The sequence below is a fragment of the Pelophylax lessonae genome (assembly GCF_965119305.1).
Source record: "Pelophylax lessonae genome assembly, chromosome: 6".
In the NCBI taxonomy this organism is placed as follows: domain Eukaryota; kingdom Metazoa; phylum Chordata; class Amphibia; order Anura; family Ranidae; genus Pelophylax; species Pelophylax lessonae.
The window spans coordinates 192,449,190-192,474,924 of NC_138773.1; the positions used below are offsets into that span (position 1 = coordinate 192,449,190).

Genomic DNA, 25,735 nt, shown 5'->3' on the forward strand with positions numbered 1-25,735 from the left:
AGTGAGGTCTGCTCATGGTGCTCAGGTACAGCTCAGTTTGTCTGAAGTGTTTCACACTGGTCCAATAGGGAGGCATTTTGGACAGTGGGAGGAAACCTGACGAATGAGTGCACAGGCATGTACAGCCCTAGGGATTGGCAGAGGAAAATGTCTTGTTGCGTGCTGGGATACTGTATAAATGCCAAGGGCACATGTGCTCAGGGTCTTTCAGCTTGAGAGCGGGATCCCGGAGGTTGGGGTCGGCTGCCTCTCCTTTGTAGAAGTTGCCATGCGGCCTCGGGTGGTTGACCTGAGGACTTGAGAGTTAGAGAGGAACTGAACCTGAAGGTCCTGCAGAGCTGGCTGGAAGGGAGACACTGGAAAGGATCTGATTCTGCATACAGTGAGTACAGATCTGTGTCACAGGGCCTGTCCTGAGAGGGCCATCCCTTCAGCTAGGAGAGTCAGTGGACGGGTGTTAGTCAAGGGGATGCTAGAGAGTATCCTGAAAATAATGTAGTGCATTAAGTCTGTTGCTGGAGAGAGAGAGCAAAAATACCTAACCCCCTCCATACAAGTGGCAGTATGGTTAAAGTAGTGTGACTGCTTCCACATGTAACCTGGTGAGGCCAAGTGATCTCATCCACTGTAAATAGTTCAAGTTGGAGTATCCCACTATTCCCTTCTCCCAAAAAGCTCCACAATAAATACCAAAACCCCTGGACAGTTTACTGAGTAACGAGTAACTGGGAGTAAGGATGGATGTGTGAACTCTCTCTAAGTGACTGCAGGTAATCAGAGGAAGCCCAAGAAGTCATCACACAGCAAGCCCTACGGAGACAGTGCTATACCAACATACCAGAAAAAAATAAATTACAAAAAAAAGATTTACTGAGTTGGTAAAATAACCACCCCTCTTATGTCAGTATTGTAGGAATGGTGTTATCTGGATGGTAAGCTGTATTGGATTTTTGCCAGATATATAATTTGGTGTTGAGGCCAAATAATTCAATTTCAGTCTCATCTGGCCATAACACCTTTTTCCATGCAGCCTCAGAATCTTCAAGGTGCGTTTAAGGCGGTCAGAGACTAAAATTGAATTATTTGGCCTCAACATCAAACAATATGTCTGATGTAAATCCAATATAGCTGACCATCCAAATACCACCATTCCTATAGTAAAGCATGGAGGTGGTAATATCCTATTATGGGGGTGTTTCTCTGCAGGAGGGAATTGAGCACTTATCAGGATAGAAGACAAATGGATGGGGCAAAATACCATCAAATTCTTGAAGAAAATCTGCTGCCCTCTACCAGAAAGTTGTCAATGGGAAGGTTTACCTTTCAACATGACAATGACCAAAAGCACACAGCAAAGGGGACCACACACTCAGGGCCGGACTGGCTTGCCGGGATAGCGGGAAAATTCCCGCCAGGCCGGCTGCCCTGGGGCTGCTGTCGGCTATGAGCTGAGCTCAGCTGCCCTGGGATGTTTTTTTTTTTTTTCTCTCACAAGAGCAGCGGCCGGGTGCCGCCCACTTCATTAGAACTGGTGCCTGGTTGAGTGATTTGCTTTGCAGTGCAGCCACGCCTCTTTTGGTCAGCTGGCTGAGTCGGGGCTTTCACGGAGCTCCAGTACAGGTGGGCGGAGCTGGAAGAAGTTACACAGACAGCAGTCCCGATCATTGCTTCCTGCCCAGCACATATCTCTCCCTGTATGAAGATCTGAGAGGACAGATGGCAGCCTTCATCTTCTCCCCATGAGTCTTGACCTTCTCTGCCTTCCACCCTCTACTATGCTGTGTGTAAACCTTCCCTGCAGACAGAGAGACACTTTCTGGAATAGGTTAGGGATATACTGGGACATCTGAGGTGATACATAGATGTATTCCACACACATCTTATATAATAAGTTATAGTATGTATATGGAATCCATCTATGTATCACCTCAGAAGTCTATGCATATTCCTAACCTATTAGAAAATCTAAGTATAAACAGCACTGAATGTAAATACATAACAGGGCCAACTCCAGGAAAGTATAAAAAAAAAAGTCTGCCCTTGCAGTGTAGGTGTGGGGAGGGGGAGGGGGAGAAATGCCTCTTTTACCTTATTCCATGCTGCAGACAGCTCCAGTGCTCTCTTCCTCCACACAAAGTCCTGACATCATCACATACTATACAGGGACATTAACCCTGTATAGGATGATTGGGAGGCTGAAGTGTGACCACAGCCAGTACTTTACATAGAAGCTGAAGGGGACAAGTCACAGCACTGGAGGAAGCCTAAAGAGGAAGGAATAAGGTAAAGCTGGCTACACACAGATTGAGATTTGTCTAGTTCAGCAGGGAACAGCTGAATTTCAATCTGAGTGTAGCTCCCCCAGTATTCAGGGTGTAACATGTTCTAGTTGCCCCCTCTCCTCAGGCACCTGTACAATGTCCGCAACCTCTGATCACCTCCTGTACAATATCCGCAACCTCTGATCACCTCCTGTACAATATCCGCAACCTCTGATCACCTCCTGTACAATATCCGCACAGCCCCTGACATCTCCTGTACCATGTCTGCAGCCCATGACCTCTCCTGTACAAGGTCCGCAGCCCATGGCATCTCCTGTACAAGGTCCGCAGCCCATGACATCTCCTGTACCGTGTCTGCAGCCCATGACCTCTCCTGTACAAGGTCCGCAGCCCATGGCATCTCCTGTACAAGGTCCGCAGCCCATGGCATCTCCTGTACAAGGTCCGCAGCCCATGGCATCTCCTGTACAAGGTCCGCAGCCCATGGCATCTCCTGTACAAGGTCCGCAGCCCATGGCATCTCCTGTACAAGGTCCGCAGCCCATGGCATCTCCTGTACAAGGTCCGCAGCCCATGGCATCTCCTGTACAAGGTCCGCAGCCCATGGCATCTCCTGTACAAGGTCCGCAGCCCATGGCATCTCCTGTACAAGGTCCGCAGCCCATGGCATCTCCTGTACAAGGTCCGCAGCCCATGGCATCTCCTGTACAAGGTCCGCAGCCCATGGCATCTCCTGTACAAGGTCCGCAGCCCATGGCATCTCCTGTACAAGGTCCGCAGCCCATGGCATCTCCTGTACAAGGTCCGCAGCCCATGGCATCTCCTGTACAAGGTCCGCAGCCCATGGCATCTCCTGTACAAGGTCCGCAGCCCATGGCATCTCCTGTACAAGGTCCGCAGCCCATGGCATCTCCTGTACAAGGTCCGCAGCCCATGGCATCTCCTGTACAAGGTCCGCAGCCCATGGCATCTCCTGTACAAGGTCCACAGCCCATGGCATCTCCTGTACAAGGTCCACAGCCCATGGCATCTCCTGTACCATGTCTTCAACCTCTGACCAGCTCCTGTAACATGTCCGCAGCCTCTGACCAGCTCCTGTAACATATCCGCAGCCTCTGACCAGCTCCTGTAACATGTCCGCAGCCTCTGACCAGCTCCTGTAACATATCCGCAGCCTCTGACCAGCTCCTGTAACATATCCGCAGCCTCTGACAAGCTCCTGTAACATATCCGCAGCCTCTGACAAGCTCCTGTAACATATCCGCAGCCTTTGACCAGCTCCTGTAACATATCCGCAGCCTCTGACCAGCTCCTGTAACATATCCGCAGCCTCTGACAAGCTCCTGTAACATATCCGCAGCCTCTGACCAGCTCCTGTAACATATCCGCAGCCTCTGACCAGCTCCTGTAACATATCCGCAGCCTCTGACCAGCTCCTGTAACATATCCGCAGCCTCTGACAAGCTCCTGTAACATGTCCACAGCCTCTGACAAGCTCCTGTAACATGTCCGCAGCCTCTGACCATCTCTTTTCTTTTATCGTGTCTCCAGTCTCTGAGGGAGCCTGGAAAGAAGTTTGCTCTTATATTTATAAAGTCCTATGTGCTTTCATGTCTGTCTTATCTATATATAATACACTTTTCAAATGTGCTTTAAAACTCATGGTTTTCCCTATTATGAACAAGAAAATAATGGCGTTATGCTGTTGGGCCGGTAAAACAATTCTATGGGGCTGGTATGAAATTATTTCCAGGGCTGAATTTTATTCCCAGTCCGGCCCTGCACACACTGGTTGAAGGAGAAAAAGGTGACCTAGTCAGAGCCAAGACTTAAACCCCAATGACGTGAAGTCCACAAACAATTACCATCAAATTTAACTGAACTTGAGTAGTTCTGCAAAAAAGACTTTTGAAAATATTGCAAAGTCTAGATGGGCAGTTAGTAGATACAAATCCCAATAGACTAAAGGCTGTAGTTAAAGCAAAATGTGGTCCAACAAAATACTGACATGAGGGGGTGATCCTTTTTCCAACTCAGTGATTCTGTTTTTTATTTTATTGTATTTTTTCTGACATGTTGTTGTTATACAGTTCCTTGAAAAAGTATTCATACTCTTTGACAATTTCTACATTTTGTCATGTTATAAACAAAAACTAAAATATATTTTATTGGGATTAAATGTGATAGTAATGGACCAACACAAAGTTGCACATAATTGTAAAATGGAAGGAAAATGATAAATGGTTTACATTTTTTTTACAAATAAAGATCTGAAAAGTGTGGAGTGCATTTGAATTCAGCTCCCCTAAGTCAATCCTTTGTAGAACCACCTTTTGTTGCAATTACAGCTGTAAGTCTTTTTTGGGTATGTCTCTAACAGCTTTGCACACCTAGAGACAGGGGCGTAACTACAGGGGTTGCAGGGGTTGCAATCGCAACCGGGCCCCATGCTCAAGGGGGCCCATGTGGCTCCCCTTTACACCTGAATAGGAGGGACAGCGGAGGCAGCATGTAGAGAAATCACTGTCCTCCTTTTTCCTTCTGTAGCTGCAGGAGAAAAATGGAGGAGATTGATTCCTCTGTATGCTGCCCCCCCACCACTCCTCCTATCTAACCGGCTGCTGCAGGGGATATGTCACAATAGAGAACCAGGAAGGGGTCGGTAAATATGTAATTTACCAGCTCCTTCCTTTTCTGAATGGACAGAGTCATAGTCAGTGACATTGTAAAAAAAATAAAATAAAATTATAAAAAATAATACAATTAAAATACCAAAAAATAAAAACTACTGACACCAGTGGGTGAACTTCCAGGATTGCAAAGGTCACACTTGCGACAGGGCCCTGGCATTCCACCACCGTGGGGAGGCCCCAAGATGGCAGGAAGGGGACCCACTGCATAACTTGTGAAAGGGTCCCGCTGCGGGACCGTAATAAAGGGCCCCACAACGAGAGTAAAGAGCCCCAGGGAGCCCTTCATGGTTTCTTGCACCGAGGCCCTGAAGGTTCTAGTTACGCCTCTGCCTAGAGAGTAACATTTTTGCCTATTCTTCTTTGCAAAATAGTTCAACGCTGTCAGATTGGATGGAGAGCGTCTGTAAACAGAAATTTTCAAGTCTTGCCACAGATTCTTAATTGGATTTAGGTCTGGACTGACTGGACCATTCTAACACATGAATATGCTTTAATCTAAACCATTTCATTGTAGCTCTGGCTATATGTTTAGGGTCGTTGTCCTGCTGAAAGGTGAACCTCCACCCCAGTCTCAAGTCTTTTGCAGACTCTAACAAGTCTTCATAGATTGCCCTGTATTTGGCTCCATCCATCTTCCCATCAACTCCGACCAGTTTCCCTGTCCCTGCTGAAGAAAAGCATCCCCACAACATGTTGCTCCCACCACCATATTTCACGGTGGGGATGGTGTGTTTAGGGTGATGTGCGGTGTTAATTTTCCGAAACATAGCGTTTTGCTTTCAGGCCAAAAAGTTAAATTTTGATCTCATCTGATCAGAGCACCTTCTTCCAGGTTTGCTGTGTCCCCCACATGGCTTCTCACAAACTGCAAACGGGACTTCTTATGGCTTTCTTCTTAATAAAATACATTTACGTTTTTGGTTGTAATATGACAAAATTTAGAACATTTTAAGGGGTATGAATACTTTTTCAAGGCACTGTATAATTCACTTGGATGATGTTATAAATTGCACTAGTAAATACAGCTGGATAAAACAAAACTGTCTGTCTTCATTTCAGGCCACTGTATCTTTCTAGGTAATGTAAGGACACATTATGCACCAACAATCAAATCTGGATTTGGTAATGGAGGCCGTGATTTTAAATGACTGTGTCTGTTTTTGTACTGCAGTTAAAAAACAATATACTGTACTGTAACATTTGCTTTTATATTGTATTTATGTTGTGATTTTTGGAGTGCATTGCTCTAACACTGGACATTTATTTATATTTACAGCTGGTTTTCGGAGAAGTATGAGGCTCTGCCGCAGAAAGTCCCACAACACTCATGTCTCCTGTTACTCCCGCTGTCCCAACAATTGTTACCACACTGTGGCTGCACCCTATGAGGAAGTTGTGAGATATCAGAGAAGGCCTTGTGATCGCCACAGACTCATTGTACTTCTAGGTTAGTTAAGATTTCCATTCACTACAAGTATGCGGTACCTAATTCACCTGTGTCATTCTTCTCCAATAAAAACTGTATACTAATGAGAGAAGAGCTCTATTTAAAAAGTAACTAAACCCAAAAACAAAAAGTGTGTTTGCTTTCAACACAGCTCACTGTGTATTTTCTGTGCTTGCTGAAAATGTTCTTAGCCTGAAAAAAAGAAAACGAATGCAGCCACCACATCTAAAGTTTGGTAAGCAGCAATATATTACAATATTTCTTCTGTAAACTACTAATCTCCCTAAAGAGAAACAAAGGCAGGCATATTTGTAGTCCAGGCTGGGAGCTACTATAGTTTCCTCTATAGATACAGTGAAAGAGTAAATATAGCCACCCCAGTACATGAAGTGTGTTATAACCAGGATTTCCAAGATGCAAATAAAGGAAAAATGCCTGGAAAAAAGATTTCGGGCTCAGAAACACTTTTATTATCCTGGTATCCAAACCAGACATGTAAACCTCCATTTCAGGATTTTCAGCCTTATACTAGTATCACATGAGCGATCCAATCTGGTCCGCCTGTCAGTTTCTCAGGCGGACCTGATCAGACCATCTACTGTTCTCTATGAAGCTGACACCCGCCGACATCCGATCTGATCCTGTCTGCTAAAATCAGATGGGTGGGGGATTCATTCCCCATCCATCTGGCAGATTGGATGAAACTCCGATGGAAACGGGCAGGCCGTCCAATTCCACGAGACCACCCCATAACGAACAGAGGGGTTGTGTCCGTTTCTACTCTGCATAGCGGGCTGGACACAGACCTGTCATCCGCCTGCTCAGCAGGGATCGACGCAGAGATCCCCGCTGAGCAGTTTGATGCGCTTTATGGAGTCCACCCCGTGTGAAAGGGGCCTTATTCTCTGTGACAGACCCAACTGGGACAGCGACTTTGGAGGGGACTGCAGGCTAGCCTCTTGCCTACTGTCTATGGGTCTTGGTGTTTGGGGCAGGGGGGCTGTACTCTATGGGAGGTGTGTCCCTGGGGGACCTTTAGAGTAATTTTACTTCAGATTCAAGTTGTCTGCCCAAAACACACAGACTCTGGGAACTGAAGGACCCAGATACATATTTGGGGCCTTTATGCCCAAACCAGCAATGACTGCTTTAGACTGAGACTCAGAGCAGATGTTATGATATAATTAGCTAAAGCAACCTGATACTGGGGTCTCCTGCTATAGTCTGGTTATTAGGCGTGTCTCTCCCATTGTGGGCCTCCTAGGTGTGAATTTCCATTGTTAAGTAAGTCACCTATTGTTTCTGTCTGTTGGCTAATTTGGCTAACTCTTGGAGGTTACTACATGATAGGATTAGCCTTGCGTCAACTCTACCTCGTTATCTAAACCATTGTGTGATGTTTTGGGTAAATATTTGGTTTTATCTTAAAGCAGTGTTTGGTGCCTCAAGCCAAGGGGGTGGGACTTTAAGGGCTCAGTAAGATGATATAAACATAATAAGTAAAATATATAGCAATTTATTCAAGGTAGAATTTCATAAATGAATACATAAAGTAAAAAGGTGCCAATGGGTTAAAGACCCATGAGTGAGGTAGAGTAAGGTAGAAAGGTGACAATGTGAATGGTGACACGGATATAAATCTCTATCTGTTCAGGCTCATTTGTGAGACTTTGGAACGTGTTGAGAGAGAGTATATCTGAGATTTCCAACGCGTTTCGGCATTTTATCATACGTTGCCTTTATCAAGGAAAGGAATGGGCCACCATATCTGAAAGATATATAGTGGGTGGATGTCAAAAAATACATACGTAATAAATAATTATTTTCCATTCTGGCATGGTAGGGTAAGTATACACGTACTTGTGGCATTTACGTCGAATCCCGAACCTTTGTGTTTGTTTTCCCAAAATTGTTCACACAGGATTTCAGAGGAATCGCTGTCTCTGTGATGTAAAGAATGTTTTGGCGGTTTTTTGTGAAATTATTCATAAATTGTAAAAAAAGAGAAATAAATTTGTAACGGACTTACAGAGGTGTGTAGATACTCAGTCTTGTTGGGAGGGAATCGCTTTTTGGTTCCCTAAAATGTGTATGAACGAAGTAAATATTCACAGTATTGAAGACATTTGGAAAATTATATGAATCTCTTTAATAATAAGGCTGTGTAACTTACAATGTGAGTATTGCAGATTTTCACCAGTAGAGGGAGTCCCGGTCTTGTGTTTCCCTGGTAAAGATAGTGTGCAAGTGAGCCTGAAATAAAGGCATTTAAACACTTGAAAAAGTCATCCTGACAATGCCTGGGATAGCATTGTCGGATGGTAGACTTACTGTTTAGGGAGTAAAGCTGGGTATCCAGTAGGAGCGGGTCCTGGGTGTCCGTCACGTTCCCTCGGCTGGAGGGAAGTGGCGCCCTATTGGAAATCCCCGGCTATTTATACCCGCTCGCGCATGCGCACAAGGTGCATCGGAGCGTCACGGCGCAAACCCGTCTTCCGGGTAAGCGTGTCAGCGTGGTGTGCTTCAGACTGGGCTGCGCGCGCACCCTGCTGGTGACGATGGAAGGGAAAGAAGATGTTCCGAAGCTGCCGACACAGGTGTTAGACATGGATAATGTTCCCAGCATTGGGAGCATTTCTCTGTCAGCCCCCAGAGAAGTTGCCTCTGGGGTTACCTGTGCCGGGTGTGATTTGGGGGAACAAAAGTCATGGTCCAGGGATACGACGACGTAATTTATGTCACAGTTTTGGAAAAAATAAGTGAGAAGAATAATTAAAGCATAATTATTAACAGTAAGGTAAAAATATCATAAATGAAATAATACATAGCAGCAATCATAATTGTACAAAAGGGATGAAGGAGATCCCACAGGGGGAGACATTGCTGGCTCAGGTGAGGTAGTCCCTTTAGGGATACAGAAATGTCAGACTTCGATTTTTTAGGGATATATGGATGGTGTTGGTGGTGGGTATTACCTGGGGTGTTTGGTCCAGGTTATGTAATTAAGGGGTGGGATATTGTGTTAAGGGTATTTGTTAAATGTGGAATGTTATTAATCAGTTTTTCCTGGAGGCAAAACCCTCCAGGAAAGGACGATAGCTTTCGCTTTAGTTGAGTCCTGGTGGTCTAGTAGTGTTTAGTTTTTTGATCCAGCGCATTTCAATTTGTAGGAGGGACTTGTTCCAGTCACCCTCCTCTGGCTGGAATATGTATACGGTCTAGGACAGAAAAGCAGACTTTGGGAATTTTGTTCTTGTGAAAGTGGGCCACATGACGGCCCAAAGGGAGGTGAAAATTGCTGATGGACATGCTTTGTACATGTTTGTTCACTCGTAATCCAAACTCTTGGCGTGTCTTTCCAATATAGAACGCACCGCATTCACAGTTCATAATATATACTTTTTTTATACTGGTTTTATTGTTCATGTGGTGCCAGACCTACCTTTGAGGTGTATAAAAACCTGTATTTCTGCTCAATGAACAGTAATTTCTTTGGTTTTACCTCAACATCTTATCTGTGTACAATGTTTGGGGTAAAAAGGCTGGTATTACCGTGTTAGCTCTCGGTGTGCTGGAAGGGTTTGGAGGGCAGGAGGCTCTGTTTGGCGGAAACACCTAAGCGGGATGCCAAATCGTTCTGTCACACTCATTCTTAATTTCTTCACTCTTCTACCCTTTTCTCTGTGTGCGTGGCTGATTTAAGTTAATTTCTTGATCCCACTAACTCTGTCTATAAAATTGCACTCGGGGCACATGAGCCTATATACACTATATTGCCAAAAGTATTGGGACACCTGCCTTTACACGCACATGAACTTTAATGACATCCCAGTCTTAGTCCATATAACAGATTCAAGTCTTCTGGGAAGACTTTCAGAAAGGTTTAAGAGTGTGTCTATGGGAATGTTTGACCAGTCTTCTTGTGAAGTCAGGCACTGATGTTGGAGAAGAAGGCCTGGCTCGCAGTCTGCGCTCTAATTCATGCCAAAGGTGTTCTATCAGGATAAGGTCAGGACTCCATAAAGACATGGCTGAGCGAGTTTGGGGTGGAGGAACTTGACTGACATGCACAGAGTCCTGACTTCAACCTGATAGGACAACCTTTGAGATGAATTAGAGCAGAGACTGCAAGCCAGGACATCAGTGCCTGACCTCACAAATGCACTTCTGGAAGAATGGTCAAACATTCCCATAGGCACACTCCTGAACCTTGTGGACAGCCTTTCCAAAATAGTTGAAGCTGTTATAACTGCAAAGGGTGGGCCAACTCATTATTGAACCCAACGGACTAAGACTGGGAGGCCATTAAAGTTTATGTGCGTGTGAAGGCAGGTGTCCCAATACTTTTGGTATGTAGTGTATTTCTATATAGCTACAGAGGATATTAATTCACTTTGTGTGCACTAAACACATTGCAAACCCAGATATTACCATACAAAAGTAGCAGTGACATTCATCACTGTGCTGTAAAGGCTCTGCAGATAGCAGAGCTGTGGGAGGGACCCAGCAGGACCACCCACTACAGGCAGTCTGAAGATATCTACAAAGGGGTGCAGATACAAGACCAGTCGTCCTGTACAAGAAGAGCGCAGCACTGACTGGTCTTTATTATAGGAAGCTCCTGTACAGAGGTAAATTTTCACACTGGATTACTGCACTGGTCTGGAATCAATACACAAAGCACACCAAGACTGAAGAAAGAATACACATGCCTCTTGTATTTATTTTAGCAATATTTTCGTATCCAGGAGTTAAGCTTTTTATCTGCAGTACAGTTTTGTCATATTGCATGAGCATGTGCACATGGCAGCATGTTCCATTTTGTTTGTCGATGTGTAATTGTGTTGTAATATTCTCAAATTAACAAAATGAGAATGCATCTGATTCTTCATTCCAACTGGAGATGAAGAACAGTTTTTCAATAAATTTAGTTTAAATATATATTTTTTTACCTGTAGGGCCTTCAGGAGTTGGAGTTAATGAACTAAGAAGGCAACTTATTCGTTCAAATCCCAGTGTATTTCAAAGTCCAGTGCCACGTAAGTAATGTTATCATTCCAAAACTAAAGCTACCGATTAATTTTTGTTTTAAATCATGAAAAAAAGTTTAATAAACAAAAAATAAAAACTGATATTGTACACACTGAGATAAGTACAGCAAAAGAAAAACCAGTCCAGAGTCATCACATCATAAAAGTATGCAGAACTTGGATACATCTTAACCCCACAAATAGTACACATCAGATAGTACGGGTTGCAGAGTAGCAGTACCCTGACAAAAGAAGTGGAGATAAGCAATATAGTGTAGTAGACACACTATCAAAAATTATGTCAATAATAACGTCAAGGGGTGACCAACCTGGCACAGCTAGCCACCCCATACCCCCCCCCCCATAGTTTGTCAAATTTACGGGGGCAGCCTCTATGGTGGTAAATGCGTTTTTCTTAGCAGAGTGTGCCCCCCCCCCAATGATTAATTCATTCTCTATAGGTTGGGGCCTGATCAGATTTCCAATATGGCAATATAAGCCTTCTAGCCTGAAATAATGCTCTATGTATGACTACCTGTTGGGATTCCTTAGAGCTATAATCATCCAGAATCCCCAGCACACAGTACTTGGGGTCCAAAGAGATAGTTGTTTGAAACCCCATGTTAATAGTCCATTATGTTAATAGTTAATCAGTCCATAAAGCACCCGATTCTCTCGTGAACCACCACCATGGAAAGAGGGCAAACGCGCTTACCAGATTGATTGGCCTCCCATACTGTAGGTACGGAGTAAATCATGCTTTTATGGATGTGATATCAAAAATCAGCAAAAAGGACATCTCTCCTCTGAGAATGATCAAGTTTGTAGCATATCATCACGTATAGAACTTATAATGAGTCACAGCTCAGCATCCCACAGCGGGATCAGCCAGACTGGACTGGCTTGTTGCAGCGATGTTACATGAATAGATGGGCATTTTTATCTCCATTACGATGTAGCATGACATACAACTTTAAAGCAATGTTCGAATGAATAGCCAATGTAATATCAGAATAAGACTGATGCAGGTTTGTGTTCACTGTCTGAGAACCACTGTGAGGAATGGGGTTGGAGCCAGTTCACACTAGCGCAACTTGTCAGGCGACTTGTCAGCCTGATAAGTCGCGCTCCCTCGCGGTCCGTTGACCGCTACAGGACCCGTTCTAATAGGAGCAACACAAGTCGCTCCGACTTAGAAAAAGGGTCCAGTACTACTTCGAGGCGACCTCGGAGTGACTTGCATAGACTTCCATTATGTGAAGTCCCTGCAAGTTGCTCCGAAGTCGTGGTGCATGGTAATGCACAAGTCGCCCCCGAAGTAGTAAGGAGTCGTGTCGCCTCAGTGTGAACCGGCAAGTAAATTACAGCTAGTATTTAAATAAGATCAAATATTTTTCAATAAAGACAAATAAGATCAAAGATTTTGCACTAAAGAAAGCCATACCTGCCCTCTCTATTCACCTCTGACATAAATACTACAAAATCCAACAGCCGTTGAACCAGCACATTAACTCCTCAAGAATAAAAAGTGTGAATCGAGTGGCATATCCCACCCATCTGCAACTTAAGCAAATCAGGGTAATAACCGTAAGATGAGTCTGCTGCAAGCAGTAAGTAGCAGGCTGGTATTTGATAAGGGCAGAGATAACCATGGTCCATTTCAGAGGATCATGCAGCCCCCTAACTTTCCAGGAAATTGTAGGAACTTCAACCATATAGAGGGCATACTAAAGTATATACAGGATCAAAATTAGTAGTAAAAGAAGAAAAGTGTGCCAAGGGTCCATCGCAAAGGTGATGCATACTAAGAGACTTGTGAAAAAAAAGAGACTACCCGTTGATCAGTGAGATAGCCTTGCATGGGTAAAAGAGGATCTGGCCAATCTGTACATTTCTGAAACCAGTAAGAAAAAGCAAAAAAAAAAAAAAAAAGGGAAAATTAAAATAAAGTAAAACTTCTGTGAGATTCTTTCCCGGGTCTTTTCAGCTCCTAAATGTCCCCCAAAAATGTGCCCATGAGCCAGTTCGAAGATTAACTTGCAGTAAGGTTTGGCCACCACCAGTTGCTCAATAATTTCCTCTACCCTCTGTGGCACCCGGTAAAACAGGTTCCATTCCATGATGAAGTACGAGAGGGCAATCCTCTTGTCAGGGTTAACGAATTCCCATCTATTGTCTCTATATTTTCCCAGGCCCTTAGTAATGTGGGGTCCTTCAATTGTTCAGTGGCAAAATTTTCTCTGTGTACCTCTAGATCATCAAACACTAAAAGGCACTGTTCCTCTTCTGAGGTGTCAGGCTCTTCCCTAGGGCCTGTTGTTTCCCCTGCTAATACTGACAAGGAAAACTCAGGGGAATCCTCACACTAGGAGGCTTCCCTAGGAGAACCTTCAGGCTCTGAAGAACCATTTAATGGTAAATCTGGGCAATTCAAGAGCTCTCAGAATATTGGGAAATCCCTTCTCACAATGGCGTCATGTGGTAGTTGGGGAACCAAACCCACCTGATAACACAGGTTACTGAGGGAGGTTTTAAAGGACACCGTAGTCACTGGATGCTCTCAAGTGTCCACATGTACACAAATGACCGCAATTCTTCTAGGAGCAAGGTTTTTCCCACCACCAATTCAGTTTTTACCAAGGTAACCAGGCTACCTGAATCCAACAATACAACAGCTTTTTTACCATCTGTACACATTTGGTATAAAGGTTTCTCATTTCCCTTTACTGCAGTGAGTGTAGTTGCAAATAGGGACTGCCGCCTCTCTGTAAGAAAGTCACAGTGCATTGGTTCATCAATAGCTGCGCAAACTGCTGCTACATGTCCCTCTTCCCAGCAGCCGTAACAAATTAAATTTTTAGTCACCTTCCGTGTGATTGGTCTTTCAGGCCGCTCTCGCCAGACATTAGAAGCAGTCCCAAAAATACCTTTAGTTCCCCATTTTTCACTCTCTCCACCCCCATTCCTTGGTGCAGTCTTACCCGTAGCTGGGGATTGTCTGGTCTTGGGGTGGAAAGTCAGTGAGTCTTTGAGGGAAGATGTAAGAATGTCAGTCATTAGGTACCTTTCCACAAGGTCTACAAATTTGTCTGCTGTTTCCAGATCTCTATAGCTCATCCATTTCTGCAAGGTGGTAAGGAGAGACCTCAGAAATTAGTCCATGATCACCTGCTCCACAATTTTCGGTCCAGGCAGAGTTTCTGGCTCCAGTCATTTCCTGGTCAAGTGGATAAAAACAAAAATACTAGAGCACTAAAAAACCACCAGCATATGGGGAGTAGATGGTTAATAAAGACAACAGGCAGGGGGAGGGAAGAAAAACAAGGCAAAAAATAATAATCAACATGGGAAAAAAATTATTATACCATAAAATGGAAGGATATATAGTCCTGAATGGGAATGTCCACAGGCACTGAGCAGCTCTCCACAGACAAAGAGGTGATTCTGGATAGACAAAAAAGAGAAAGAGAAGCGCTCTAAGTGCAGACAGTCTTTTATTAAAAACAAGGCAAAAGTAGTAACAACTCACTTGACGTCAAAGACAGTAGGGCTGTAACACTTCAACGATCATGGGACGATCCTCTGGGGGGTGTCATCCATTCGCACATAGCAGTCTGTGGCTGAATCGCTGATGGTAGGAGGGAAGGAAGCCGGCTACCTCCTACGGCGGTCAGCGGTCGGCCGTCAAACGTCTGGAACGACGGCTCCGGTGTGCGGGTGGTAGCTGGAAGCGGTCCCGTCACCAGGGAATGTGAAGTATGTAAGCTATGCACGGCATGCACAACGCGTTTCTGAGCATGCGCCAGGTCATCAACGGTCTTGCGCGCTCTTTCTTCAGGTGCTATGGAGCCGTGATTATTGCAGAGTTTATATATGGTGCTTGATTAAATGTCGACAGAATTGACCCTTGGGTATATTTTTCGTCCATTGGGAATGATGACAACTCTTAAAATGGAGATATGAATTACCACCCGTAGGTTTAATATAATTCTTCGCATAGTGGATAAGGTCATACATTTGTGACTAGGGTAGATTTCCCAGCCGATAACTCCAATTGGGGACACGCTGAGCACGAACAGCCAGGGTTACGCCCAGTTGCTTGTAGTGTTCAAAAGAAGCCCTTGTGACAGGGTGACAATGCATGACAGGATAACCAGGCTTTACTTGAAAGAAATTTCCAGATTAAAAAACAAATTTACTTTGAAATAACCTTAAATCTTAAATGAGATTTTACTGATTGGGTTTACATACACTTTAAGTCAGTATAAAAATATCTATATTCCAACAGACACTACACGTCCTAAGAAGAGTTATGAAGAGGATGGGCGTGAATATTTCTTTGTATCTAAAGAGATGTTTGAAAGTTTGGTATATAGTCACAGGTATAGTATTTGTTTCTTATATTTAAATACCCAAATTTCAATTGTCATATACAATTTGTGTTTTTCCATTAGCAAATGCATTTGAGAAAGAAATGTTTGGCATCAGGGCTTATGGCGTTTCCTTCCCATAAATGCACACTAATTTCCCCTGAATCCTAAAAATAGTGGTGTCATAGTTCAGGGAGTTCTTTAGTTTAAAAATATTCAGACACTCCAAAACTCTATTTGATCTTCTGTAGAAATCAGGTTTATATATTATTTTTTTTTTTTTGTTTTGAGAGGAACCATATATAGAATTGTCTGATTCCTAGAGTACATATGGAACTAAAATGCAGGCATGGAGTTTGAGAAAGCATGTATTTTGAGCTGTAAAATATTCGCTTTGACATGTATTCTAGAAAAATCTTATGATTATATGAACTGTCACTGTCATGAACGAACTCCACCTAAAAATAACAAGGTATAAACTAACAGCCCAATAAAAGATAAAATAACAAAAAACAGCTTTCCCTGCAGTGTTATTTTTCTGCCACGTGATGTCCTCAGTCTGATGGCAAGCATAATTTAACCCACTGTAGATAGGAAGAGATAAAAACAAGCGGCGCCACTAAGTGCAGTATTAGGTAAAATGGTACATGTTTAATGTGAATACACTCACATGGTAGTAGAGAATTCTCTACTGCCATGTGAGTGTATTCATTTTAAACATGTACCATTTTACACTACTTCTTACTCTGACAGCTGGTTGCCCCTCCACTACAGTGCTTTCCATCAGTGCATATGGAAGTTTTTACCCTGAACTTTTATTCATACTTGCATGCACCCACCACATGCATCATAATGAACTGATTACTATAACACCTGTCTGTATAATTGATGTCACCTCCCCACAGTTCTCCCCTCCATAGCATTCAACATATATCACTCCTATTATTTAACCCTCTTCCTCCATGCTGGACCCACCAAACCTAGTGATAAGCTCATGTTTCTGTCACTTTGCTTTTTCCTTGTATCGGCATGCTTCTTGTTAGAATATTTCGGCCTCATGCACATATGCTTATGAAAAGAATGTAGGCATTGGATACACCCCCTGCCACGCCTCTTAACCACTTAAGGACCAGGCCTATTTCTGACAATTGTTGTTTACAAGTTAAAATCAGTATTTTTTGCTAGAAAATTAACTCCCAAAAATTATATATTTTTTTCAGCAGAGACCCTAGAAAATAAAATGGAGACCACACCGTATTTTCTCATATAAATGCAATTTATTTGGAAAAAATACACTTTTTTAATTAAAAAATAAGAAAACAGTAAAGTTATCCCAATTTTTTTTTTAATAATGTGAAAGATAATGTTACGCCGAGTAAATTGATACCTAACATGTCAGGCTCCAAAATTGCGCACACTCGTGGAATGGCAACAAACATTGGTACTTAAAAATCTCCATAGGTGGTGCTTTAATTTTTTTTTACAGGTTACAACTTTAAAGTTACAGAGGAGATTTAGGGCTAGAGTTATTGCTCTTGCTCTAACAATCGTGGTGATACCTCATATGTGTGGTTTGAACACCATTTTCATATGTGGGCACGATTTGCGTATGCGTTCCTTTCTGCGCACAAGCTCAGAGGGACAAGGCACTTTAAAAAAAAAAAACATTTCTTATTTATTTTACCTTTTATTTTTATACTGTCCCTTTAAAAAAAATTTTTTTTTGATCACTTTTATTCCTATTACAAGGAATGTAATCATCCCTTGTAAAATAAATAAGCAGGATAGGTCCTCTTTAATGTGAGATCTTTGGTCAAAAAGACCTCAAACCTCACATCTACCCTTAAAAGCCAAAAAAAAAAATGGGCCCTTTAAGGCCATTGGGAGGAAGCGACGTATGACGTCACTCCAGTCCTCCAAGGCGAGTGGGGGCCATCTGGCCCTCACTCAACTTTCTGCCTAGGACATGGACAGATTAGATCATTTTTCCCGCTATCAAAGACTTCGGTAAGCCAGGGAAATGACCGGGAAGTGGCAGAAGGGTGGGGGCATCTCTCCCGCCGCCCATAAAAGTGATCCTGTGGCCAATCCGCTACTGGGACCACTTTTATGTGAAAGAGGACCACTGGCCCTGTAAGAAAATAACACTGGTATTTACCATTAAAGTACCGACATAAAACTGCGGCGGGAGGTCCGGAAGTGGTCAAAGGAGAGTTATACAAAATACAAAATACAAAAAAAAAAAAAAAAAGAAGAATAGTTAAACCCACAAGTGCTTTTTTTTTTACCACTATTATTGCTTTATACTAACTTGACATTTACAAATTTAGAAAGGTTTAGCACTGTGAAACACTTTTAGAAAGCTTGTGTTTCTGTCACTCTGCCTTCTCCTTGTATCAGCATGCTTCTTGTTGGAACATTTAGGCCTCATGCTCATGGGCTTATGAAAATAATCAGCATTTTTTTCTGCCAAAAGCTGACAGAATAAAATACCTCTAATGTTACAATATGTATGCTCATTTATGCACATACACATTTATGTGCATATGGTGTTTTAGCATAAATGCATTCTACTGGCCAGAATATTAGTGGGAGGCTCAAGGGGAGGCAGGTGAATGCAAACATCCTGAAACTCCACCCCAATCTTTTTACAACAGCGTTACACATATGCAGAAATGTGTCAGGTAGGCCTTAACGCCTAGCAGCCCTTATATTGTATGTGTTGCTTTTGTTGTGGGACATGCTCAATTGGTGGCCTTACATCCCAAATTCTTTAATTCCCCTTTCAGTTGTTGAAAAGACTTCACTTGGCCATCTTGTACTAATTGATGAAGGTAAGTAAATCCTCATCAACTCCATAATCCTGGGTCAGGACCTGCTTGAATTCTGCATGGCTCGCAATTTTCCAGCAGGTGTATTTGCATGGAGTCCAGGCATGTGCAACTTATAAAGAGCCAGATCCCACATCATAGTAAAGCCTTTCTCAACCTTTTCAACACAGAGGAACCCTTGAAATAAATTTTTGGTCTAGGGGAACCCCTGCTAATTATTACAAATCTACAACTCATGACACATTAGGGTGACAGTCAGTGGGAAGAATGTTCCTTACTCTTGTCATCATTGGGAAGAATTACCTCCTTACAGATAGCTAAAAGGAACAAGGGTGTTATTGGGAACTTATCGGAGAGGCAGAAATTGCCCATTGCTCAAGGAAGCCCTAGCAACCTCGGGAGAAACCCTGTCTTAGTAGCCTGTTTCAGAAGACCATTTTGCATCTTACTTCTGGGTGGTATATTTTTAGCTACTCTAACTACCATGAGAAGAGGGTCCAACCAAAGTATCTGAAATTCTCAAGATTGACCTGTTCCTCCTTGACCCAATGATAGAAATGTGAAATGGTGAATAACATGGTGGATGCAAGCTAAAATAACATCACCATGGAGGAGAAGAGAGGGAGGGCTTGTCAATCAATAATGTCTATACACCCATATAGATGGCTCATAGTCACATCGGACTAGACTCAGACAAGTGGAAGTGAACAGCTTGGCCGTTCACTTAAAGAGGAGCATATGCAATACTGGTGGCAACAGTGCCTCAATAGGATCTGATGCTGCAGCGGTGACACAGACAACAATGAAGTGCAAACGAATACCAAGATCAAGACAGGTTTTATTACTGTATATGAAACAAATGTGAAAGTGATTAAGGAAATATGTATGCAATTAAATATTACATGCAAATACATTTAAAGAACTTTTGGGAGATATATATTTATATATACTATAATTTGTTCACTTCCCTTTTAGTTTTCTGGAGTACGGAGACTACAAAGGACATATGTATGGTACAAGTGCAGATACGGTGAAAGATGTTCTTGATGAAGGAAAAATATGCATCATTGATTTGGAACCACAGGTCAGATTACTACTCTTCCATATGTATTAAACTACAAAAAATTGTGCACTAAAAGTTAAATGGGTCAGGAATAATGGGTTTATTTCTAAGAAAAATGTTACAGTTCATTTTAAACTTATGATAAGCACAAATCTATACTTTGTAAATTGTAATAAGTATATTTAATGTTTTCTGCTTTGTCACAGGGTATCACTGGAGCTAGAACGCATGAACTTAAACCATATGTCATATTTATTAAACCACCAAGCAGAAACTGTATGAGGCATACTCGGAGAAATGCCAGCATGATCACCGACTATTTTGTCAATATGAAATTCAAGGTAACCTTGCAGCTGCCATGTTGCCCAAAAGTGGTTATTAGCTAAAAAACAAAAACATTTTATATTGCAATTTACCAATCCTTAAGGCTCCATTCACACCTGGGCGTTTTTGAGTGTTTTTCAGCTCCAAAAACGCTCAAAAAAAAACGTTCCAAAACGCCCAACAAGTAAAACCCCATTCATTTAAATGGACACTACGCTCAAGTGTGAATGCAGCCTTAGGCCTAGCTTACAGTGTGGTTAGGAAGTGCTTAATGTGCAGTTGAGCCGCATTTCCCCTCATCCCCTCCAATTGTGCTTCAGAAGGCAATGCAAGTGTATAAGAGGCATACATGTGGTAGCTGCCTTGGTTTCCTTTTTTCCTTCATTTTCACTTAGTAATCAAGCTGGTAACACACTTCTTGACTTAAAGCTCGTATACACTATAAGAAAATCAGGTGAACATTTTCGTCCAAGAAATTTTCGTACGATTTTCGTATAGTGTGTACAGAACTTTCTACAGACGATTCAGAATTTTCTTATGAAAATTCCCGAAGGGACAAACTCCAAAATTTTTCTCGTACAGGAAAAAACAAACGATTTTTGTTTAATGTGTACCGTTTTCGTACGATTTTTGTACAAGAAAAATCAGAAAAGAAAGACTGCGCATGATCAGAAACAATAAACAACAAAAAAAAGCCTTTGTTGTACGAGACTTCATATGAATTTTTCGAAAAAAAAAAAAATTCTTTCATCGGTTCCGATTTTCTGTGAAACAACAAGGAAAATTGGACAATCATTCGCCTGATTTTCTTATAGTGTGTACCCCACTTTAGGGTGGCTGTATTCTGCGAAGGAGCAATGAAGACAACTTTGGACAGCAGCATTGTCAATCTGGGGAGAGGGTGATGTTAGATGCACCTGCAGATTTTGAAGGACTTGACTAAGAAATTAAAACTGAACTCTAGCTAACACTTTTGAAGCAGTTAAGCCCCGTATACATGATCAGATTATCGAACGATCTGTCGTCTGTTTTTTGTGGTATGCTAGTCTGATGTGGAAAGTGAAGCGGTTATTTTCATATGAATTTTCCGTAAGACAGAATTCTACTTCAGAAGTGATGTCATGTGTTGGATTGCTTTGTATGTGTTCTTTCATCTCTGAGCATGCCTAGTCTGTCTCTTAAGATTTTTTTCCATCGAAATCTGTACTAATAAGACGTAAATCGGACGTTGTATTACGGACAACAAAAATTATATAGCCTGCACATCAGGATTTTGTCAGCCAAAAAGACGGAGTTGGCTGTCGAAAGCACCATACTAACCATCCGAAAATCGGCAGATCGGTCATCGGACGAATTTTCCCTTCAGATTTTCTTATCGTGTGTACGGGCCTTTATAGCAACAGCTTTTTTTTTTCTTTAAGATGCACAAAAGATGACAATTAAAAGTAAACGACAAGCAGCTGGTGTGCCTAGAAACAATACAGTCAAAGGGGTAATAACATTCATTGTAAATACATTGTAAAGTCCAAAAAAATTAAATGTAAAGTCTAACAGTACCTGCAAAAAGGACTGTAAAAAGCTGGCATGTGAAGTCAATAAAGATTACGAAACATCTGACAAAAAAGAGTCTAACAATGACTGAATATTATGATCGGCACCAAGCCTTGACAATATGCATCAGTTTTTGATCTTATAAAAGATTTAAAAAAGCTTTTGCTTCACTCCTCTCCTCTTTTTTATATACGTTTTACATATAATAAGCTCACCATTGTAAGCACCCATGTCCATGCACAGTTGATAAGAGAATGCACATTTATGACATAATTGCTCTATAAAGCAATCATCATGTGTTCATGGGCATTTTAACAATGGCAGTATGTTGAGAAAAAGTCTTTAGCTGGAAGCTAGCACAGTTATAAGATGTGCGCCTCTCAACAGCCTATGTCTTTGTGCCTGAAAGTTTTTTTTTTTTTTTTAAGATTCTGCCCTGGGAGGCCACTGCACACTCAATGGCCAGAGCGTCCTGGCATGTGGTCCAACTGAGTAAACTGGTTCCTGTAAATCCCAGTTTACTTACACTTGTGCTCAGTGTGAACCAACCTGATCTGTTGTAACATCTGACATGGGGGCACCAGTTTAGTCTTTGTCACTTTTTTCATTACATCATTCTGAGTGACAGCAAAGCCTATGTAGACCATACAGGGCTAATTCCCATTGTATCCCAGTTGCAGAGTTTTCGTTTTTCCTTTGAAGAAGACTAGTGGCCTATTTTTACCATCTTTTGGAGACCAGACTGGTTGGATAGGTATTTCAATGCCTACCCAAAGGACTTCACCTTTTTTTTCTTGAGTCAAACCAATACCCTGTTCACCTCTCCAAATCCCCCCCCCCCCCTTTGTACACACAACTTTGCATGGCTGAGGTATGTACATCGCCTTCTAACTGACAGCTAGTAACTGTTAGAAGCTACCATTCACATCCTTTCACAAAATGATTGCTATGCTTATAGGAGGTGAGGCTTATTTAGATCCCCAGTACATAGCAATATAATGGGCTCTTTGGTTATAATCAGATGTATTAATTTACCTAAGTGTGGGAAAGAAACCCACCAAAGTAATTCTAATATGAGGACAAACAGCAGTCTCACCTTCAAAAACTTTGATTACAAAAATAATACAATATTAATAAACAAAACTAAAAGCAACCGGTAAGTCAGTACACTTCCCTAAATTTGTCTGTGCAAATACCTGACCAATTTGGATCCCTGTGTTTTTATAGATCATAAGATACATATGTCTGGGATGGATCTTTGTGGAGGCATTATGCATTGATTCCCCACTTTGTGTCATGTAGCTTTGAGTGGTCTAGGGGCCCTTGCTTTGACTTATCTCTAAATTCAAATAGTCAATCAAATATTTTATCATATGCTTTATTGAGTAAAAACAGTGTGTAAAATTTAACAGAAACTTCCATTTGGGAATTTCACAAACACATCGGAGTTACCATAGTATTTAGGTCTACAATACCTTATACTAGCACTAAGCATTTCTGTACTTCTGTGTTTATAAGGTAACATTCCATTCATTTGAAATGAACTAATTTGGATTAATTTTGTTTACTCAAAAAAAAATGCCTTTTTAGGAAGAAGATTTCCAGGAGATTGAAGAGTCAGCAAAGAAAATGGAGGCACAGTTTGGACAATATTTTGACCAAGTGTTGATTAATGATGATCTGCAGTCAGCCTGTGTCCAACTCCTGTCCATAGTCCGCCGTGCTCAGGATGAGCCACAATGGATTCCAGCATCTTGGATCTGCTCTGATTCTTGAAACCCCAAAATCGGACACTAATATAGTTATTAATAGCAATTGTATGCTTAGTATCAATTTGTTAAAGCCCAACTCCAGGAATTACCAAAAACCTACCTTTGCGGTTGAGCCTTACCTTTTGTTCTTGCTCCACCGCTCTCCTCAGCACCAGGTCTTGGGCGGGCCCTTGCCTTCCTAATGTACAATGCTTGATGACATCATCATTTGACCACATCCCAGTCACATGTAAGTCTAATGCAAAAGTAATTTTTGTGAAAATTCCTGGAGTTGGGCTTTAAATTGAGCATTTAAAAAAAAAAAAAGGAATAAATCAGTTTACATAGAGATAAACAAACACTTTTCTTTCACAAAAAATATTTTGGTAATTTTTTGCAATAGAGGCCACTCCAAAACAATATATTGTATTATCTTGAATAAAGTTGGTCAGAGGATTTTAACCAGTAACAACTCCATAGCAGCAGTGACCTTACTTGCAGAAATGTATGCGCCGAAAAAAATCTAAATTGTGGACTTGATAACTGCTCATCATAGTTGTTAAAGGGTAGAGAAGAAGAAAAGGCGCCACTCAGTGAAGCAGATGTAATATATTTGATGACACACATGGAAACTTACATGGAGGCAAAAGTCTATCATTATGGCTCGGTGGCCTTCCGGATCCACGGTGTTCCCATCCTCGAAGCTGCCAGCAGCCGGGGGATGACCCTTGGGAAGAGGGACTTAGTTAGATTGAGCTGAGTTTTGTAAGTTTTCATGTGTGTCATTAAATATATTACATCTGCTTCACTGAGTGGCGCCTTTTCTTCTTCTGTGCATTGTGACATCAATTACCAGTCGGGCTGCACTTCACCCATCAAGACTGCCTGAATTGAAAACGTATCTCCAAGCAGGCGCACCCATCAATTCCTTTTTTCTTTCCATAGTTGTTAAAGGGTGGTAGGGAGTTTCTGAACAATATCTATTTTTCTATTAGACTGTGACATTCATGTTTGCATCACTCTTCTAATGCAGCAGGAAAGAGAGCACAGCAGCAGTGGCGCACAAATTATTTTCACACCTACCTTCTGTATGTATCAAAATTATTTTCGATCATAATTATAAAATGAATACTAATATTAGCAGGTTAAGGTATTGTTTATTTGAATATTTTATTAATATTCATGCCAGGGAATAAAAAATCTTAAAACAATAAAAAGTTTAACTTCAATTTTTGCATACGTTAAAATGCACATTGTTGCCCCAAAGATTACTTCAAAACATTCTATATTTTCTAAAAACAGAGGACCTGAAAAACGAAGGCCAGTAGTTGCAAAAACAATATTTTAAAAGACAAGGCCATGCGGGACTCCACCCACCTGGCCACGTCATTCATTCACAGAGTATTGTAAATGGGAAAACTACTATGCAGCTGTCAGCTTGTAGTTCTCAATGAATGTTGAGCGTTTTAGGTAGTTCATTGATGCTTCCTGTCAGTGTGTAACTGCCTTACACAGACAGTCTGCAAGAGCCCTGCATTACAGCCGTGATCTGCTGATTATGGGTGTAAAGCTTTACAGGCTCCCAATTAAAAAAAAAAAAAAAACGCACATTTTTTACCTGCAAAAAAAGATGTGCATTTATTATTTTTTTTAAAAGGTGAACTTATTATTTAAAAGATAAAATTTTATTGAGTAAATAGATAATGAACATCGCAAGCCATAAAACTATGCCTGGTAGAAGGCAGAAAAATACAAACCCCAATATTGACAATTTAAAAATCTTTACAGCTCATTAGAGTTAACCATAAATAGTGTCCTTAGAATTATTACTTTTACTATGGCAGCCATGACAGTACCTAATGTGCTGTGCAAATGTTGTTTATGCATGCATGTGCACCTATGTGCATGTATGTGGAGGGGCTTTTACATTTTGAGTTTTTTGTTTTTGTTTTTTTAATTTTGTTATATTTTGTGTTTTTAAACACTTTTAATTCATTTTTCTAGCAAGCCCCCTATGTGATAGCAAGTGACAGTTCTTTATGGGGAGAGCAGGGGTCTTTTAGATCAAAGGGGTAATAGCAGCACACAATGTGCCAACAACCAATACAAAGGCCAGTTCTTGCAATCAGTAGGAAAACTCAGAAGCGAAAAAAAAGTGGCATTACTTCTTAACATGTCCTATTCCAGACCTTCCTCGGAGTGGGATCCACAAATTAAAAACATTCTTTTGTCGACTTTAAGGGCACCACTGGAGACAAGTTTTAATAAAAATATACAATATATAGAAGACACCCAAAGTTTGTTCGCATTATAAACTATAGATGAAAAAGTGCTCCTCCACCGACACCATAGCACACCGGGCCTCTAACCTTAAGATATGGACCCCTAAATTA

The 25,735-nt window shown here is 41.7% G+C and overlaps 1 protein-coding gene across 1 annotated transcript in view; it reads left to right on the forward strand.

The window, feature by feature from the left end:
* MPP4 (MAGUK p55 scaffold protein 4) overlaps nt 1-23,565 on the forward strand; it is an 85,955-nt gene extending 62,390 nt beyond the window's left edge. Inside the window, exons 17-22 of the mRNA XM_082260577.1 lie at nt 6,252-6,422; nt 11,381-11,461; nt 15,741-15,834; nt 19,629-19,737; nt 19,923-20,057; nt 23,182-23,565. Coding sequence (XP_082116703.1) covers nt 6,252-6,422; nt 11,381-11,461; nt 15,741-15,834; nt 19,629-19,737; nt 19,923-20,057; nt 23,182-23,367 — 776 coding nt within the window. The 3' untranslated portion in view covers nt 23,368-23,565. The remainder of the gene's footprint in view (nt 1-6,251; nt 6,423-11,380; nt 11,462-15,740; nt 15,835-19,628; nt 19,738-19,922; nt 20,058-23,181) is intronic.
* Nucleotides 23,566-25,735: the final 2,170 nt, after the last annotated feature.